Source organism: Artibeus jamaicensis, unplaced genomic scaffold (assembly GCF_021234435.1).
Source record: "Artibeus jamaicensis isolate MK-2021 breed Jamaican fruit bat unplaced genomic scaffold, CSHL_Jam_final scaffold_612, whole genome shotgun sequence".
Lineage (NCBI taxonomy): Eukaryota > Metazoa > Chordata > Mammalia > Chiroptera > Phyllostomidae > Artibeus > Artibeus jamaicensis.
This window is the reverse complement of record NW_026522049.1, coordinates 881589-900237: the sequence shown is the minus strand read 5'-3', so window position 1 is coordinate 900237 and position 18649 is coordinate 881589. Positions and strand designations below refer to the sequence as shown.

General features: G+C 41.6%; 1 protein-coding gene across 4 annotated transcripts in view; it reads left to right on the top strand.

Moving 5' to 3' along the window:
* Positions 1 to 825: 825 nt before the first annotated feature.
* The window catches only part of SCAPER (S-phase cyclin A associated protein in the ER), a 147010-nt gene continuing 129186 nt past the window's right edge, over positions 826 to 18649 (top strand). For 2 of the 4 annotated variants that reach the window (XM_037155898.2, XM_037155896.2), the window contains exons 1-6: positions 826 to 885; positions 4289 to 4354; positions 7515 to 7632; positions 9716 to 9783; positions 11744 to 11941; positions 17058 to 17158. In XM_037155898.2, the coding sequence (XP_037011793.2) occupies positions 4349 to 4354; positions 7515 to 7632; positions 9716 to 9783; positions 11744 to 11941; positions 17058 to 17158 (491 nt within the window). In that variant the 5' untranslated portion in view covers positions 826 to 885; positions 4289 to 4348. Of the gene's footprint in view, positions 886 to 945; positions 1005 to 4288; positions 4355 to 7514; positions 7633 to 9715; positions 9784 to 11283; positions 11361 to 11743; positions 11942 to 17057; positions 17159 to 18649 lie in introns of those variants that run through there. The other 2 variants (XM_037155897.2, XM_037155899.2) reach the window with 2 other exon arrangements.

Genomic DNA, 18649 nt, shown 5'->3' with positions numbered 1-18649 from the left:
ATGAAAAGCCACAGACTGGGCTGCCATACCTCCTGCCTGCAAGTGGACTCTTACACAAGAGCTAGGATCAAATTGGACTGATTGGACTGAGGTTGCAATCGGCCGTCTGCCTCACTTACATCTCCATGGACCAATCAGGGCCCATTTTTATAGAAATGGACCAATCAGGGGCGAGGGCGGGCAGTTCTCCACCTAGACCTGCTTCATCTCTGCCGCAACACAGCTGCACACTCTCAATTTCTGTGGAAGAGTGGTTTACCTGGCTAGAGCTGGGTTGCCTCGACCGATAACATCACTTCATACTAAACCGGGGACTCCTGTGGGCATACAGTTGGTGAAAGGACCTTCCACTGACAGTTTTCACCACGCTGACAGTCCAATTGTGAGGTAGTCTCCATTGGATTCTATGACTTCCCACCTGTTGTGACACGGGAGAGGGAAGAGTGAAGCGTCTGAACTCCCACTTGGATGACGATGATAATTATGGCCTAGAATCTAGACTACAATTTTTGTTCAGAACTGTGATTTAAGTATGTTTTGTCGGGTGTCTACTCCACCCTGCGAGCCTGGCTCACAGGAGGGGCCGAATAGAGCTTTCCAGAGTAGTCTTGCGTGGGTTCTGAGGCGTGTTCCCAGGTTCTTCTTCGGTGAGACTCTGTGGGGATAAGAGATAGCGGAAAGGGACCAAGTAGGAGAGCGCGCGCAAGGTGGACAGTGGAGGCTGTGCAAACACAGCGCAGAACTCCATTCTCCGCGGCCCCTCCTCGCGGGCTGATGCGCCTGCGCGCGGGAGGCCGGATCGCGGGTCACGTGGTGCGCCGCAGCGGCCCCGCCCCTTTCCCGGCGGGACGCTCGGTGTCGCCCGCGCTGCGCTGGGCGGCGGGGGTGAGTGTTCGCTGGGGCGCGCGTCCCGAAGACCTGGCGGGCTTGGGCGGGGACGCTGGCGGGCGGGGACGCTGACGGACGGGGTGCTTTGAGGGGCCATGGGGCGCCGTGGCGGCGGGGTACGCTCTTCCACCGCTCCCCTTCTCTTGGCGTGCGGGCGGAGAGGGCCGGGGAGCGCGACGGGGGGAGGGGAGCCGGCCGCTGGGGAGGGCCTGGGGGTCGTCCAGGGAAGCCTGTGGGGCAGGCGGGCAGGGCGGCGACGTGTACGGGCCGAGGGGGCATGCTCTGGGAGTGTCCCCCTCGGCCAGGGTTTTCCGGAGGACCCTTCTCGCCGGCCCCACGCTGACAGGATGGCCGCCGTCCGCTCCCTGTCAGCGGGTTTTCCGCGCTTTCCCTACGCTCTGCGGGGAAGCAGGGCGGGAGCGGCGGCCCAAAAGATGAGACCTACCGGGGCCTCGCACCTGTCAGCGCCTCCCTCCCGGCACCTCGCCTGCTCCTTCCCCCGTCATGTGGTGAGAAAGCGGGCCGAAGACCGGCCCTGGAGCAGCACTTGCTGCCGCCGGGCTCCCGGGACGCGCCGCTTCCTCAGAGCAGCTGCCTGCGGCGGGTGGCATTCCCCTTCTCTTCGTGCCCAGAGATTCTCCATAAAAATAGCGGTTCCGTGGAGACCTCGTACTATATAGCAATTCCTTGATTATATTACTGCTTGTTACAGTTCACATATCGGCTTCACCAACATTAGCTATTTCATGCTCATAGACAGGCCAAGGCAGAAGCATGGGATGGTCGATATGCCCCTGGTATGAACGGGGAAACTGAGGCTGACAGGTTATTTTCTGTCCCACGTCACCTGCTGGTACATGGTGGATCTGGGATTAAGCTTTCAGACTTGAGATGTGTAGTCTGAGCGTTATCCCCTCTGCTCTGTCCCTGGTATTTTTTTTTCTCCTAACTGACTGTCTCAAAAAAATGTGTTGGGTGCCTGTTGATTTATGCCACATAGTGAAATGGTTTGAATAATAAATACTCAGTGAGGAATTAGTCTTTGATTTAATCATACAGCCAGTTTGTAATGATTTGGAAAGTTGTTTTTGTGGAAGTGTTATTCGATGGTTTTGAAAGCAGACTGCTCTCAGTTTGAATCCCAGCTCCATGAACTGTCCTTTGGCAGTTGGTTAAGTTTTCTGGTGCTTGATTTCCTCCTCCGTAAAATAGGGAAAATACTTTCCACCTCATACATTTGTGATAGTAAGTAAACGAGGTGTCATTTCAGCATTTACAGCTTCTCCTGGCCCATAGCAAGCCCCCAACAAACCCTTGCTCCTATCCTTCCTTCTTTCCACGCCATTGGGCTGTAATTATTTATTTTCTCTAGTTAACCACCTGCTGGTTTAGGTCAGTTCACCTGGGTTGTGCCTGAAAGCATAATCAATGTTACTACAAAAATGCATTTTTAAATAACTGGTAACCACAGTCCAAAGGATATAGTGTTTAAATTTTTTTTTTAAATTTACTGGTGTTTTAGAGATAAAGAGGAAGCAGGGAGAGGGAGAGAGAAGAGAGACATCAATCTGTTGTTCTAACTTATTGATGCATTCATTTGTTGATTCCCGTATGCGGCGCCCTGACGGGGATCAAACCTCCAACCTTGGTGTAAAATGTAGACTTTAAAAATGTTTTTTCTAGGGCTTCACCGTTATAATATCACACAGAGTGCTTTCATTGCCCCCCAAGTTCTCTGTTTTGCCCATTTAACCCTCTTTATCAACAAGCCATTCAACTTCTTTTCCTTCACTATCTTTGTTGAGTGCTTACCATTTCTATGTAGGCAAAAGAGAAGATCAGGTATTTATCCTTTCCTTCAGGCTCTTAAGGTGTGGTAGAAGAGAAAACTCTCATACAAGAAAAAGGGAAAAAAAGGATAACATTTACCGAGTGTTTACTATGTGCTTGGTTTTATATATTGTATAAAAAAATTATATGGGCACCTGTATGTGTCAGATATTGTTTTAACCGGTCAGTAGTCTAGTATGCTACATTTAACTATGTAAAGTAGATGTTATTGTCCTTACAGAATAGAAAACTTCAGTTCCAAGGGATTAAATGACTTGTTTGTGGCTATATAATTAGTATCTAATAAATTGACTAAATTGGATTCCATCCCACATCAGTGTGCCCTCTTTCCCACTGTCTCATGCTTATTTCAGCGTACGTGTATCTCATTTAATCCTTCCAACAACTTTATAAGTTGGGGATAGCCTTCATTTCCCCCCAAGGTATGTGCCCTTTTCTCTGATTTAATTTTATTGTCCTATAATTTACATACAAAAGTGCACCCACTTTTTAAGTGGGCAGTTTATTGAATATCCACAACTTTATACATAGCTGTGAACCACTGCCACAGTCCCAGTGTAGAACATGTCCACCTCCCAGAAAGTTCCTGTGTGTACCCCTTCTTTCTTTTAATGGCCAAACAATATTCCATTGTATGTGTATACTACTTTTTTAATCCATCAACTGACGGACATTTTGGTGGTTTTCACTTTCTAGCTATGATGAATAATATTGCTGTGAATTCTTGTATATTAGTTTTTGTTTGGGCATATGTTTTCATTTGAGGCTCTGCATTTAAAAGGAGCAAATTCACTTGACAAAGGATAAGTGTGATCTTGGCGGTCGTCCCAGAAGGTTCGGTTCTAGTTGCTGCTTGCTCTTCTGTGTTCAGTGGCTCTTCTTCGTACAGGGTCAGGCCATTCTTTTTAGCAATTTCCCTGCCCCTTTGTGTTCTGTCCACTGTCTCTGCTTCGGATTCCTTTGAGTAAAGATCTGGCCACATTAAGTAGGTTCCCTGAAAAGTAGGTTCTGTTCTGTGGAGAGTCTTATGTAATCGGTAAATAAGATAGTCTGATAACATCTCACTTTTTGAAAATCCCTAAGAAGAGTTTACACAGTGTTTCATGTACTGGGTTGCGATTCATTAGTGAGTCATACGTCAGTGCAGTGGAAGCATTTAAATAGTGGAATAGAGAAGGAAATATCAGAGTATACCTCACACAACAGGGGTAAGTATTACTTCATGAAACTTGTTTCAGTTAAACATGCATAAACTAAGTCAGGATATGAAGTGTTTGTGTGTGTGTTTACAGATGGTAGGAAAGAGTTTGAAGCCTTCAGGTTGGGATATTGTGGATTATTCATGTGATAACACTGCTTCTTTTCCATTTAATTTGTTTCTGAGGGCATGGACTATTTAAAACATGCTATATTATATCGAAACAGGCAGTATGAAGGAGCAATTTTATTTCTTGTTGTTAATTTAATGAGAAATTTGTGGGAATTTTTGTGAATAAATATGATTTCGGGGCAATGTTATCACTACTAATCTATCTATACTTCATTCTAGGAGTCACACCCCACGGGATTATGTGATGAATGAGCTTCTTGGCATAGAAGAAAATAAAGAATGATGGTAAGCTATTAACTATCTTAAACACTAACCTTAGGTGGGTTTTTTTTTTTTTTGCTTCTCTTTCCTTTCTTCCATCTATTTAAAAAAATATTCTTATTTGTTGGTTTGAGAGAGAAATAGAGACAGACATCAATTTGTTGTTCCAAGTATTTTTGCGTTCATTGGCTGATTCTTGCATGTGCTTTGACTGGGGATTGAACCTGCAACCTTGGCATGACAGACAATGCTCAGCTACCTGGCCAGGGCTCTTCCGTGTATTTTTGACTTATTACCTTTTCTGATGCAGTATTTGTTCCGTAAAGATATTTGATAGAACACATTTGTGGGACAGCACGGTAATATAGTGTACAACTGAGGGTCTCAGGCCGAGCCCCTGCCATTTGTGGGACCTAGAGCAGAGATTCAAATGGAAGCCAGCTTCTTTTATGTCCTAATTTTTAAAAGCCACCCGATTGACCTGTTTTTCTACTCAGGGCCAAGCTGCTCTGAAAGGAGCAGTGCGCTCCCCAGCGGGGGCGGGGTGCAGGGCTCTGGATCTGGGAGGGGGACCAGTGTGGCGAAAGGCCCAGGGAGCCTGGACAGACAGCTTCCCTTTCCCCATGCTTTTCTATCTCAGGATTTCCAGGCAGCTCTAAGTGTCTTCTTACACTATACCCTACACCACCCCACTACAGGAAAAGGAGGGCATGGAGTTTAGAGGGGAGCCCTGTCTGCCTGCACACCTCCTGTGGGAGAGGGAGGGTGGCCATTCCTAGGCAAAATTAGATGTTTTTACTCCCAGCACAGAGGCTGTGATCTCCCTCTTTCCCTTTCCTTCCCTCATTGTGTAGCCTGGGGGAGTCTCAGTTCAGTTTGCAAATCCCTCTTCATTTCTGTTCACTCAGTTAGTTCCTGCTTAGCTTTGGGTTTTGATACTTTGACAGGTTCAGTCTTTGAAAGTGTAGAGCCCAGGGCAGGAGTACGTCTGCCTGTGTTCTGCATCATAACCCACTGCACACTCCCTGCACCACACTCTGCTTTACGTCTTAATGACATAACAAGAAGTTCTAAGTTTTTGATCATTTGGGATTACTTTCCTTCTGCATGTTATATCCTGAGAATTTCCTACAGTGAGGGGCCTTTTAATTATAAACTGTTTTTGTTTACCTAAAGTTATCTTTTTTTTTTTTTTAAGATTTTATTTATTTATTTATTTATTTTTAGAGAGGGGAAGGGAGAAATAAAGGGAGGGAAACATCAATGTGTGGTTGCCTCTCATGTGTCCCCTACTGGGGACCTGACCTGCAACCCAGGCATGAGCCCTGACTGGGAATTGAACCGGAGACCCTTTGTTTCATAGGCCCACGTTCAATCCACTGAGCTACACCAGCCAGGGCTAAGATATCTTTTTTCTGCCTGTCATTTCAAACATGGTCTTGCTCAGCATACAAGTCCAGGTTGCCAGATTTTCCTCTCAGTACTTTGAAAAATTATTCCATGTCTTCATTTTGATCTTTTGATATTTCTTTTTCTTTTTGATTTTTATTTACTGTCACATACAACATTTACATGGTTCCAGATGTAAGCTATAAGATAGTATTCATTTAGAGAAGTCTGATATTCGTCTCTATTCTTCCTCTTCTTCCCTCGTGGATAATCCTTTCTTTTTCAATTTTTAAAAAAAATTGTTAAAATACACATACAATTTACATCTGAATCCTTTTTAAGTGTACTGTTCAGTGGTATTTAGCACATTCACATTACTGTGTAACCATCATCACCATCTATCTCCAGAACTCCTTTAACCTTGCAAAACCGAAACTCTGTACCTAATAAACAGTGACTCCTCGCTCCGCATTCTCTACTCCCTGGCAACCATCATTCTACTTTCTGTCATTGCGATTTCAACTACTCTAGGTCCCACACTGAAGTGGACTCGTACAGCACTCGCCTTTCTCTGACTGGCTTATGTCAGCATAGTGTCCTCAAGGTTGTAGCATATGTGAATTTCCTTTGCAAGACTGAATGGTATTCCATTGTGTGTATGTGCCACATTTTGCTTACTAGTTCATTTGCCGGTGCACAGGGCGGCTCCCACATCTTAGATGTTGAGAATAAAGTCACTGTGAACACAGGTGTACAGTTATCTCTTTGAGGCCCTTTTTGCAGTTCTTTGTGCTGTATACCCAGAATGGGAATTGCTGGATCATGTATATGGTCATTCTGTTTAAAGATTCCTGAGGCCCTGACTGGTGTGGCTCACTTGGTTGAGTGTTGTCTCGCAAAGTGAGAGGTCACCAGTTTGATTCCTGGGCCGGTCCCAGTTGGAACATGTATGGGAGGCAACCCATTGATGTTTCTCTCTCTCCCCTTCCCCCCCTTCCCCATCTGTAAAAATAAAGATATAAAATCTTTAAAAAAATTTCTGAGGAACCCCCATACTGTTTTCCACAGCAGCTGTACTATTTTTACATTCTGACCAATAATGCACAAGGGTTCCAGTTTGTATCATATGTATCCTTGCCAACACTTTTTTTTTCTGACAGTAGCCATTTTACTGGGTGCTGTGGGTAATCATTTTTACTAGTTTTTGGTTTATCCTTTATTGCTTATGTTTTCAAAAAGAAGCATCTATGTAAATATATATGTGTGTATTATATATTGTGTATCATATACATAATTTATCACATAATTTCATAATTTAAAATTTAACTGTGAGATGTGCTGCAAAGGAGTAGGAGTTGTTTCTTGTACATAATGGAGGCCTGGCCAAGTCCAGGCGTTGAAGAGACCTCATTCTGAGAAAGTTACTCTTTTAACTTTCTTATTTTTTAATTTCTTTAAAGATTTTGTTTATTTGTTTTTAGAGAGGGGGAGGGAAGGAGAAAGAGAGAGAGAAAGGGTTGCCTCGTGTGCCCTAGACTAGGAATTAAACTGGAACCAGCAGCCCTTTGGCTCGGGGCGCTGGGCCCACTGAGCCATACCAGGCAGGGCTGGATTACAATGTTTAAGACTATTAAATTACTCTTGGCATTTCTGGAAGAACAAGATCATTAGAAATTACTAGAATTTGAGTGTTTTCTTCCTGAGAAATATAAGAAGTAATGAATTTATCTACCAAATATATTTTATATGTAGACTGATCCACTAATGTAGCAAATACTCGCTTCTCTGCACGCAGGCTTCATTCCAGCGCTCCAACAGTCACGACAAAGTGAGGAGGATCGTCGCAGAGGAGGGGCGCACGGCCCGAAACCTGATCGCATGGAGTGTGCCTCTAGAAAGCAAAGATGATGATGGTATGTCTTAAAAATACGTGTCATTTTGTGGAAAATGAGAAGGTGACGTTTAGTCCTAAACCATACGCCACACTGAAAGCTGTTTACTATTAGAAAACTCTTGGGCAAACTAGCATAAATTAAATAGGAAGTAGTTTTTATAGCCTTTTTATCTGATATGCAAATGGTTTCAGCAAAGTGTTACTAATTTTATTGTTTCACCAAGGAATGAATTTGGGTTTGTCATATTATTGTGACTAGTAGGTTAGGGTTTTTTAAGTTAGAGGAGATTAGTTTTTTTTTTCATCACATTCTTATACAAATAAAAATTAGATATCAACATTATTTACTACAAAAGCAACAACATAAAACCTAAACATGTCTATGGTTGCTATGTATTATAAATGGTTTGTTAAATTTCATTTGCCATCTTTTTTGTGTTACTGAGAGCACAAAGCAATCTGGAAGTGTTTTTATTACAGTGGCTTCTAGTTTAAGTAACCATAAGAGGAAAGAAAATACAATAATGAATCATACATATGTATATAACACAGTTTTGTGTATAAATACCTAAAAAATTAGCCAGTACAATTTAAAAGCTTCATTTATGTTAATTGTGAAATAATAGAACTATAAGCCAAGAGAATTAAAACTATCTGAATATCTATAATAATTACAAAGAAGAATGTTAACTTTATAATTTTTGGTAAGGATTATTTTATATCGTTAAAACTTTCCACTTATAGAAAAGCATTTATTTATGTATGTATGTATGTATGTATGTATTTATTTATTTATTAAGATCAGTTTGGGCCCTGGCCAAGCAGCTCAGTTGGTTACAGTGTCATCCTGATACACCCCGGTCGTGGGTTTGATCACTGATCACCAGCGAATGGTGGTGGAACAAAGAATTGATGTTTCTTTCTCTCAAAAAAAATTAATAAATCCATAAAAAGTAAAAGTTATAAAAACAACCACTTGTTATTTTTTTATGGCTGCGATGTACTCAGATATTTCTGAGGATAATAAATCAATTTTTGAAAGTTCTCACCTGTTCTTTGGGGTTTTTTCTATTTCCTCTGGTACTTGTTCTAAGCCGGTGATTCTACTGGGTAAGTCTCTAACGAAAGGATGAATAAAGGTTGTGTAGGTGAGTGCGGAGGTCTCGGCCTTCGTGCCTGATCGACATAAGGGAGGCCCGCTTACGGGCAGATAAATCATGGACAGATATTACGGTTTACTTCATTTGTACTGCATCGGGGTTCTGGCAAAAATTATTTAGCAGAAAGAAAATTATTTTGTTGTACATTATAAGTTTTTTACTCCTGTTTAGAATTGTTTTCAGAAATAGAATGATTATAAAACAGTAGTATCTTATGAAAGAATAGAACAAATGAGAAAGATACATCTGACTGCAAAAATAGAAAAGACTAAAAACCTCCCTTTTCAAAATTAAAGTGTATTTCATAAATCATATAAGTTGAAACAAAATAATGAGTCTTATCTAGTAAAGAAGGTATTCTTGATTTTATTGTTGCAATAAAATTTGTATTGAAATAAGTAGTTTTTCAGACCTGTATATATAATTCGAGATGTATCACTAACATGACCTTGTTTTTATTTTTTAAAATTTTATCGCTCATGAAACAAATTCAGATCCTATCTCAACATAGTTTTTTTGGTTGAAGTTTTTTATTTGACCTTGCTGTTATTTATTTAAAGAAAATTTTTTTATTGATTTGAGAGAGACAGAAAGAATGATTTGTTGTTCTACTTAATTATGCTTTCCTTGGTTGATTCTTCTATGTGCCCTGACTGGGGATCGAACCTGAAACCTTGGCATATTGAGATGACACTCTGACCAACTGAGCAACCCAGCCAGGCCGACCTTGTTTTTAAATTGTCAGACTATCTGACTTCCTTAAGAAGTTGATTTACTCCTCTTCTGAGAAAGCTGCTCAGTGAAAATAGTCTGCTTCCAGAAATTTGTTTTTTATTCCATCAGTAGTTCAGATTGATCTTCAGTAGTATAGTAGTTTGCATAGTTTGATTTTATAGTGTATTAACGATTTGTTGATCTTTACATTTATGTTTATTCTTGAAGGAAAGTTGAAATGTCAAGCTGGTGGAAAATCAAAGAGGACCATTCAAGGCACTCATAAAACCAAACCGGTATAGTATTTGCAGCTTTTCATTTTAGTTAAAGAGTTTATTTTTTTAGGATGTGAATATTGTATATTTTATTTTCATGTATAAATTTAATGTAACTTTCTTTTTTAAAAGATTTTATTTATTTATTTTTAGAGAGAGGGAAAGGGAGGGAGAAGAGAGGGAAAGAAACATCATTGTGTGGTTGCCTCTCTCATGTCCCCTACTGGGGGCCTGGCCCACAACCCAGGCATGTGCCCTTTGGTTCACGGCCAGTGCTCAGTCCACTGAGCCGCACCATCCAGGGCAATAGTTATGTTTTTAACACTCCGTTCTGTAATAGTTGCAATTTTCTAATAATCTCTATCTATTTATCACCTTGTTAGACTTTTCTGTACTTTTACATTTTTCTTTCTGACAGAAGAGCTCTCTTCAACATTTTTAGAAGCCAGGTCTTATGTTGGTGAATTCCCCATCATCTATTTTTTCTTTTCTTATCTTTTTTTTTTGTTGTTAGACAAAGCCTGTATTTCTTCTTCATATCTGAAGGATCACTTTGATGTATAAATTATTCTTGGCTGGCAGTTTTCATCTTTCAGTATTTGGAATATGTCATTCTTATCTAGTTCACTGGGTTTTTTCTTCCCCCTGGCTGTCTTTAGAATTCTTTCTTTATCGTTGACTATTAACAACTTTAATATAGTGTTGGAGGTCTTTCTGCGTTGAGAAAACTAGTTGTTCTGTTAGCTTCTTGTACTTGTATGTCCAGCTCCTTCTCCAGGTTTGGGAAGTTCTCATCCGTCAGTTGTTTAAACAGACTTTCTGTTTGCTGCCCCGTTTCTTTCCGCTTGTCCTGGGGACCCATTTTCCTGTGTCGCCCTTTCTCCTGGAGGCAGGTGGATCTTAGGTCTCTCTCCTCTTCCCTGTGAGTCATTTCTAGGTTTCTGTCTTCTCTCCCGTGTGGTCTGCTCTATTTCCAGTGCTTTCTAGTTCATTCTTCATCTCATTTATTGAGTTCTTCAGCTCCAGAATTTCTGTTTGATTCTTTCTTTACAGTTTCAGGCTTTTGGTGAAGTACTTTTTCTGTTCATTAATTTTATGCCTGAGGTCAATGGGCTGCCTTTCTGGGTTTTCTTCTGTCTCCTTGAGTTTCTTCATGGTACTGATTGTGAATTCTCTGACATTGTGATCACAGTCTTCTATGGCTTTCAGTTTAGGTTCTGGAGAATCATTTTCTTTTTGTGATAATGTGTTACTGTGATTATTCATGGTGCTTGATGGGTTTTTCCTCAGCGAGTGCATTTGAGGTAGTGAACAACTTTCTTATTTAGGTAAAGCTTTTTTTTTTTAATCTAACAATTCATTGGGTTGGCAATTGGAGGCCTTTTTTGTTTTCCAGTAGGTGGCACTGTAGGATGTGTTTTTAGTTTCTCTTACCTGAGCTGACTGACTCGGTTAGATTTGATAGCCACCACTTCCTACCTGCAAGGTGCCCTTGCTGCCTGTGCCTCCGGGAGTCCCTGGTGCCTTCCTTACTGCTGCCGGTGTCCCCGCTGTTGCAGCGTAGCCACTGGGATGGTGGTTCCCCTGCTGCATCTGGGGTCTCATCTGGGGTCTCGTGGGACTTGGGCAATGTCCCTGTAGTATGGAGATGGCATTAGTGGGCTGGGGAGCTGGGGTAGCAGGCCACCTCCACTGCCTCTGTGTTTGCCAGGCTCTTAGCTGTTGCCACCACGGGCTGGGCTGGGCATACACCTAGGGTGTGGGTTCGATTTCTGGTTGGGGCACGAATGGGAGGCAAGCAGTCGATCTTTCTGTTTCATCTTGGTGTTTCTCTTTCTCAAATCAGTAAACATATTTGTAATTACTAAGAAAATGTCCTTGGGTAAAGATAAAGTAAAAAAAAAAGAAAAATGTGCTTCATGTAATAATACAATCCCTGGAGGATTAAAAAAATTTTTTTATGGATTGTTTTTTTTTACAGAACACTGCAGGAGACTGTAAAATAACATCATCTACAACAGGAGAGAAACACTTTGACAAAAGTCCCACAAAAACAAGGCACCCTCGTAAAATTGATCTAAGAGCTAGATACTGGGCGTTTCTTTTTGACAATCTTCGCCGGGCAGTGGATGAAATTTATGTAACCTGTGAATCGGATCAGAGTGTGGTGGAATGTAAGGTAAGTTTCACTTCGAGCCTGTGTAATCTATTTGAATCCAGATTCAAATAGATTTGGCCACACCTGACTTGATTATTTACCTCAGTATGTAATACTGTGGTATTAACTACAGTCACTGTGCTGCACATAAGATCCCTAAAGCATACTCATTTTACAGCTAAAGGTTTGTACCCTCTGACCAGCCTCTCTCTCCCTCCCACATCCCTCGCAACCATGGTCCCACTCGGTTCCGTGAGTGCTGCAGATTTTCCCTGTTTTGATTTTTCCAGGGCACTTGGGTGGTTGCTGCTGTTTGCATTGCCTCATTATGTGCAAGATTCGGTAGAAACCTGTCTTGATATGTAGTACTGGGCAATAAGTCAAAGGGATGGATATGCACACACAGACACAATTACTTACAAAAAAATCCCTCTTCATTCACCCTTGGTGCTCCAGGTGGCACTAGTGAGATTTTCACATTCTTTGGTTTTGTGTTTAATGTCTTCAGTGGGACATTGCTGCCTTTCCGCTGAGGTGCTGATCGCTCTCCTGATTCACTCCAGTCAGGGAAAAGGGAGCCCGATGGCCGACCGTAAACAGTCCTGGGTGGGAACGGAGTGTTGTCAGTGAGTTGTGTTCCTGTTTGTGTCTGTAACAGGATATTAAACAGATACACAGCATTAGCTGCCTCTAAAAATTCACTTAAGAACCTGGCCTTTTAGTAAATATAAACTACATGGAATATTACTTCATACTGCATAAAACTGTTTTGAGAAAAACCAGGAGTGGTACATCTTTATTGAACTATTACAAAGGTAGTGTCTTCTGTTTCTATAGTGAACAGGGTTGAAAACCCTGGAATTCATTACCTAACCTTTGAAATGTATGTAGGGTCAAAGAATATTTACATGTTGAGACAGCAACTGTATTTCTTTTAAAATTGGAAACAACCAAAATAGGTTTTAAGCTTAAAAATATGATTCATCAGAAGCAGGTTTTAAGAATGAACAATAATTGAACTCATCCAAATTTATGGTTTGTCACAATTGATATTGTTACATTCAGCATGTAAAATTTCTTTTCTTTTTTTTTTAAGATAAATGTTCTTAAGCCAAATCATATTTTTTGAATGTAATGGATCAGGGTGCTGTGGTGCAAGGTGCTGTGGGACTTAACTGTAGAGGTTCTGACAGGAAGTGAGCATGTGGGTCTACATCATTTCTAGGTCGTCCCTACGTCACTCACATTAGCAGATTGTTTGCTTTTATGTTGGAAAATAACAGTGTTCCTTGAGGAAATCAAATTTGTGTGTAAAGTGTCCACTTCTTACTGGAAATAAGCTCGACCAGTTGTAATCGTGCCTCCGTGAGGAGCGGCGGAAGCTCCTGCCCCTCTCTCTGATGCTGTCTTTGAGGAAGCTGGACGTGGCCACGAGGTACTGTGGCTGTGTTCTCTGGCTCTGACCCTTGACTACCCAAAACTCTGTGAAAGTTTAACAGCAATAGAAGCTTGTTCAAGTTGGTAGGTTTTAAGAATGGAGAAGGTTTTGACAAAGTGAGAGGGTGCAGAGAGGGGTGCTCTCTTGTCTGTATGGTGCCAAGGTGTTCAAAGGCTTATACTGAGAAATAAAATCTGGGAGCTTGAAAGTTACTTTCATACCCAACTCTGCTGCTCTGCACACCCAGGACTTGCAGGTAGAGATATAAACAGACAGTATAGCATTTGGTCGAAGCACGTGCTGGATGCATAGCACCTCGAGTTTGTGTTCTGTTTATCTTTCTTTTACACAAGCACTTCCATACATTACCTCATTTGATTGGTATCTTTGTGAGGCACATAATCCAGGTTTTTCCTCTCATTCTAGTTGTGGATTCAACCCTTGATTTGCGGAAGATTTGCTTATGAACAAGATTTATCCCTATTTGTGATTTTTTTCTAGTTAAATAACCACGGCTCAGTTCCTTGTCTTATATGTAAAATGCAGTTACTAATAGCCATAGTATGTAATTCACAGAAGTAGAACATGGTAGTAAAAAGCATGTTTTCTGTTCCAGCCAGAAGTAGATGTAGATCAGAGCACACCTCTGGAACCAAAGGAGGCTGACTTCCTCACTCTGTAGTTTGAAGAAGTGCCCGTTATGCTCTCAGTCACGTCCTCGTGACTTGCTGAGAACTGATAATTGCCAAAGCTGTGCTCTCACCGTCAGCACTCCGGGTCCCGTCTCCCTCACCAGGTGGGCAGAAGGGTGGGTGGAGGGGCGCCCAGGCAGTGCAGTGGGAGCCAGCCTCTCCGCTTGTTCTGAGAAGGGTTTGGAGCGAGGTGGGTGCTCTCGATGGGGACTGTGAATGATGCTTTTTGCAGGGTGGACAGGGGTTCACGTGCCGTTTTGCTTTCAGATGATTTCCATTTTGAATTACCGTTCCATTAGTAGCTTTAAAAACAGGCTTCAAAATCATTCTTAATGCTTTAAGAGCGTTCTTAAAAATCATGCTCTTAAAAACTTGTTTCCCTTTGGTAAAGCTCTTTCCTTTGTTAGGTTCCCTGAATCACTGACTTCTCACGGGATGCATGTTTCCGCCCCCCACCGCTAGAGTTCACCGCTGTGCCCACTCCTGTGGTGAATTGGCGGGCTCTGTCGCCGTCCTGGGCCCAGGGGCCTGGGCACTGGTGTTGTGTGTCAGCAGGACAAAGCGATGGCGCCAACCGTCCTCCACCGAGCGCCAGTAACTAGAATTAATTACCAACCAATCAAATCTGTTGCAGCCAATTGGTAAACTAATTGGTAATTTTAGCTGTACATCTATATGTACTTATCTGAATGCCTATAACATTACTTTCAGAAGCACTTTTGTTCTGTTTCATCCTGCCTGACAAAGTGGCCTTCCTTGCTGTGGGGGGGTGGGGGCGGGGGCAGATGTGCATCAGTGACTGCGAGGCTGCTCCAGCTGCTTGTCCTGTTTGTGTTCCCTTGTTCGTAAAACACGACTCGGATTACAGCTGCGTGGTACCACTCTGATCATTCCCGATAATGCGGAGCTAAGCATTCCTTACAATAGGTTGTTTAAGCCCCCCAAGTGTCCTTTCTCTGGGCCGACTGGCCGACTGGCCTCGGAGGTGTAGCTGCTCACGTGCTCGTCCAGTGAAAGGTTGTTTTTCCTTCTCCTCCAGCGAGCTGCCTCGTTTTCTCACAGGGAAATTCAGAACCCTGGTGGAATAAGTTATTCTGGACTAAAGCTTTCTGTGCTCTAATGTAGGTGATTTAAGTTGAGTGAATTTAATGGAAAAAATTGCATTAGTAGAGTTGAGAAAAGGAAGCCAACTAAATCTTCACATTTTTCCTTTTCCTGGTTGTAGAAGACTGTTATTACCAGTGATCTGGCAGTAAGGATCACCTTTAGAGGAAAGAAACAATACTTCTTTGTTCAGAAGAGTCTAATTTTGAAGGAGAATATAAGTTTTGTGACTAAAGTGAGATTGGTACTGTATTTTGTTTGTGCATAATTATGTGTATATTTAATACTAGTGTTGGGCCTGATTTCCAAAGTGTAGCTATATTTTTAAAAAATTTATAACTGAAAGTGTCATCGAGGTCTTTGGGTACCACTGATACTAGAAAGTCAGTCTAAAACTTGGTTATGTAATGCCAATGTATTTATAAAACAATGATCATTTAAAAAATTAAATTTCTTGGGGTGACATTATTTAATAACATAAATTTCAGGTGTACAACTTTATAATGGAACACCTGAGGACTCTGTTATGTCTTCAGCACCCAGAGTCTGCTCCCCTTCCATCACTTTGTATGTGACCCCCTCTGCTCTCCTTGACCTTCCTCCAACCCCCTTCCCCTCTGGTACCCACCAATCTGTTGTCTGTACCTCCGTGTCTGGTTTTGTATCCGTTTGTTGCTTTTTGTTTTATATCTTACATATGAGTGCAGGTTTACTGTTCTTACCGTAAGAACCATAAAGGTCAGTCCTTTTCCATCTGACTCACTTCATTTGCCATAATACTCTCAAGAGTTATCCACGTGGCCACAAATGGCAACATTTTATCTCTGTAGGCCACGGAGTGTTCCGCAGCACGGATGTAGCACCCTGCCTTTATCCAGTCGTCTGTCAAAGGCTCCTTGGTTGAACAATTTGATTAAACAATGAGCAGAGGACCTGCCTAGATATTTTTACAAGGAAGACATACAGATGACCCACAGATATAAGAAAAATGCTTAACATTACTAGCCACACAGGAAATGCAAATCAGAACAACAGTGAGACACCAGCTCACATCTGTTAGAATGGCTGTTCCTGGCAAGACAAGAACTGACCAGTGGTGGAGAGCTTGTGAAGGGAAGCAGACCCCCGTGCACTGGCGCTCGGTAGCAGCCTCTTTGGAAGACGGGTCAGGATTTGGTGCTGCAGTGGGACATGCACTTACCCTGCGAATCAGCAGTTTCGCTCAATAGAAACGCCTGTGTATGTGCAGAGGGCATCTACATGAATAATAGCGTATAATTTGTAATATCTGGAATTCAGAAATTACCCAAGTATTCATCAGCAGTTGATTGGATAAATATTCACTTAAAGAATGCTGTTTCGCTAGTGACCTTAGAAATCGACAGTGAATTGCAGGCACACTCTGAAAGATGTATGAACCTAGTAAACAGATGTACAGAAGAAGCCACAAAATAATACTCTATGAGTTCATTTACATGAATTTTGAAATAGGCTAAATTAAATGACTAAAGGTTAGAGCAGTGGGTACCTTGGAGAGGGATGAAGTGGTGGCAAGGAGGGGACCACAGGGAATTTTGAGAGACTGGAACTGTTTTATTTTCCACCGGGGTGGTGGTTGCCTGGGTCTTTGCTGTGAAATGATTTACCTGTACGTTTGTGTCTTGTGCATTTTCCCACAATAAAAAAGGTTGAAAGAATGGTCATTCTGACAGTCTTAAAAAAGAATACCAGTACTGTCTCGGTTCTTTAGATTCTCAGCTTCACTAATTTCTTGGCAAATAGTACGAATCAAAATAAAATAAAACCCAAGAAAACTAAATCAGTAGATTTTGCAGCTTCCTTCATTCTCAAGTTCTTTTTAGCATGAGAATGGAACATAATGTTTATTGTTGTTTCCTATCAGGAGGTGCTCATGATGCTGGACAACTATGTAAGAGATTTCAAAGCATTGATTGACTGGATTCAGCTTCAGGAAAAGCTGGAGAAGACAGATGCTCAAAGCAGGTAATGAACTCTGGTCTTTATCGTTAAAGCTGCCGGCATTTTCTAAAGCAGTCATTGAAATTGACAGTGAACTTGACCTTAGCATCTCTCATTCAACTTAGTAGTAACAAATATTTATTTGATACATGCCAGTGCAAGGCACTTTTTTCCAGTGCAGACATTTAACTGCTGAATACGGTTCATTTTCTGCTGTCATGAATTTGGAGTCTAACAACAGGGTAAAATAGAACTTATTGCTACAAAAGCTGTTGCAAGTGTTCAGAAAAGGACAGGGTCGTATCTTTTTGGCGTAGACCAGGAATGATTTCATGGAGGATGCAGATGAAGTATTCAAAGGGTATACTGGGTTTTTGAGAATTTAAGGGTGTTGCTTTAAAGCCTGTCTCTTCTAGGTCAAATCCTCGAGAGTCCTGATTCTAGTCCCTCTCCCTTTGGATGTCCTTGACCTTGTTCAGTTTATATCCTTACGACAAATCTTTATTTTCTTTCTGCCTCTTTTTAAATTTTACTTGAGCTTCTATAATGTAACCAGCAATGTGTAAGAAAGGGTAACTATCCAATAGATTTTTGTTTCTTGCTTGCAAACTCCAGGCAGCCGGCAGTGGCTGCTTTGAGGCCTGACTGCCGTGAGAAAGATTCCAAGCCAAGTCCCAGCTTAATGGCCACTCTCCAAAAGCCTGCCTGAAGCACCTCTTCATCCTTCGGCCAGTTAACAGCATTTCTCCTCCTCGCCTCCTGAGGCAGCTCACAGATAGGGAGAGCGACCTTGAATTCCCTGTAGACGGCATTATTCAGTCTACTACCTTCCTCAAATTTCCTTTCACCTAGGCCTCAGACTTAAGTACAAAAGCAGAAATTGTACATATGTAGAGACGAAAATACAAGTGTTTATATGTTTTTATTGTGGATAAGGACTCTGAAAAAGTAAGAAGTCACAAAGGAAAGGCCTATCAACCTATATGATAGGTTTGTTTAATAGGAGGAAAATATGCTTTTCTAAATACTAAAGTTAAAAGTGAAATAGGTACATCATGTAACCCCAAAGGTTTGTAGTCGTAATAGTAATATTAGTTAAATGATTTCAAATCAATTAAGAAATTACACAAATCCCAGTGGGAAAAAATGAGGAAAAGATACCAACGTGTAAATCCTAAGAAATTAAAATGGTAGTTAAGAAAGTTTAGCATCAGAATTAATGACAATAAACACATAAAATTTAAAAAACAAAAACAAGTACCATTTTACCAGTGATTTAAGAAAAATTAAACACTTTGACTGAAATTCCTGTAGGAAAAAGCAGTCATTCCAAGGTGCAGCTTTGGCACAGAAGTCAGCAACCTTTTCCTGTGAAGCGCCAGTTAGTAAATATTTCAGACTTTGCTGGCAGTGCCGTCTCTCTCACGAGCCAGTGGAATTTTTAAAACAAGGTATCAGCAGTTGGCAAGGTTCAAGGGAAATGGGCTCTTATCATCAGGCGGCAGTGTAATTTGT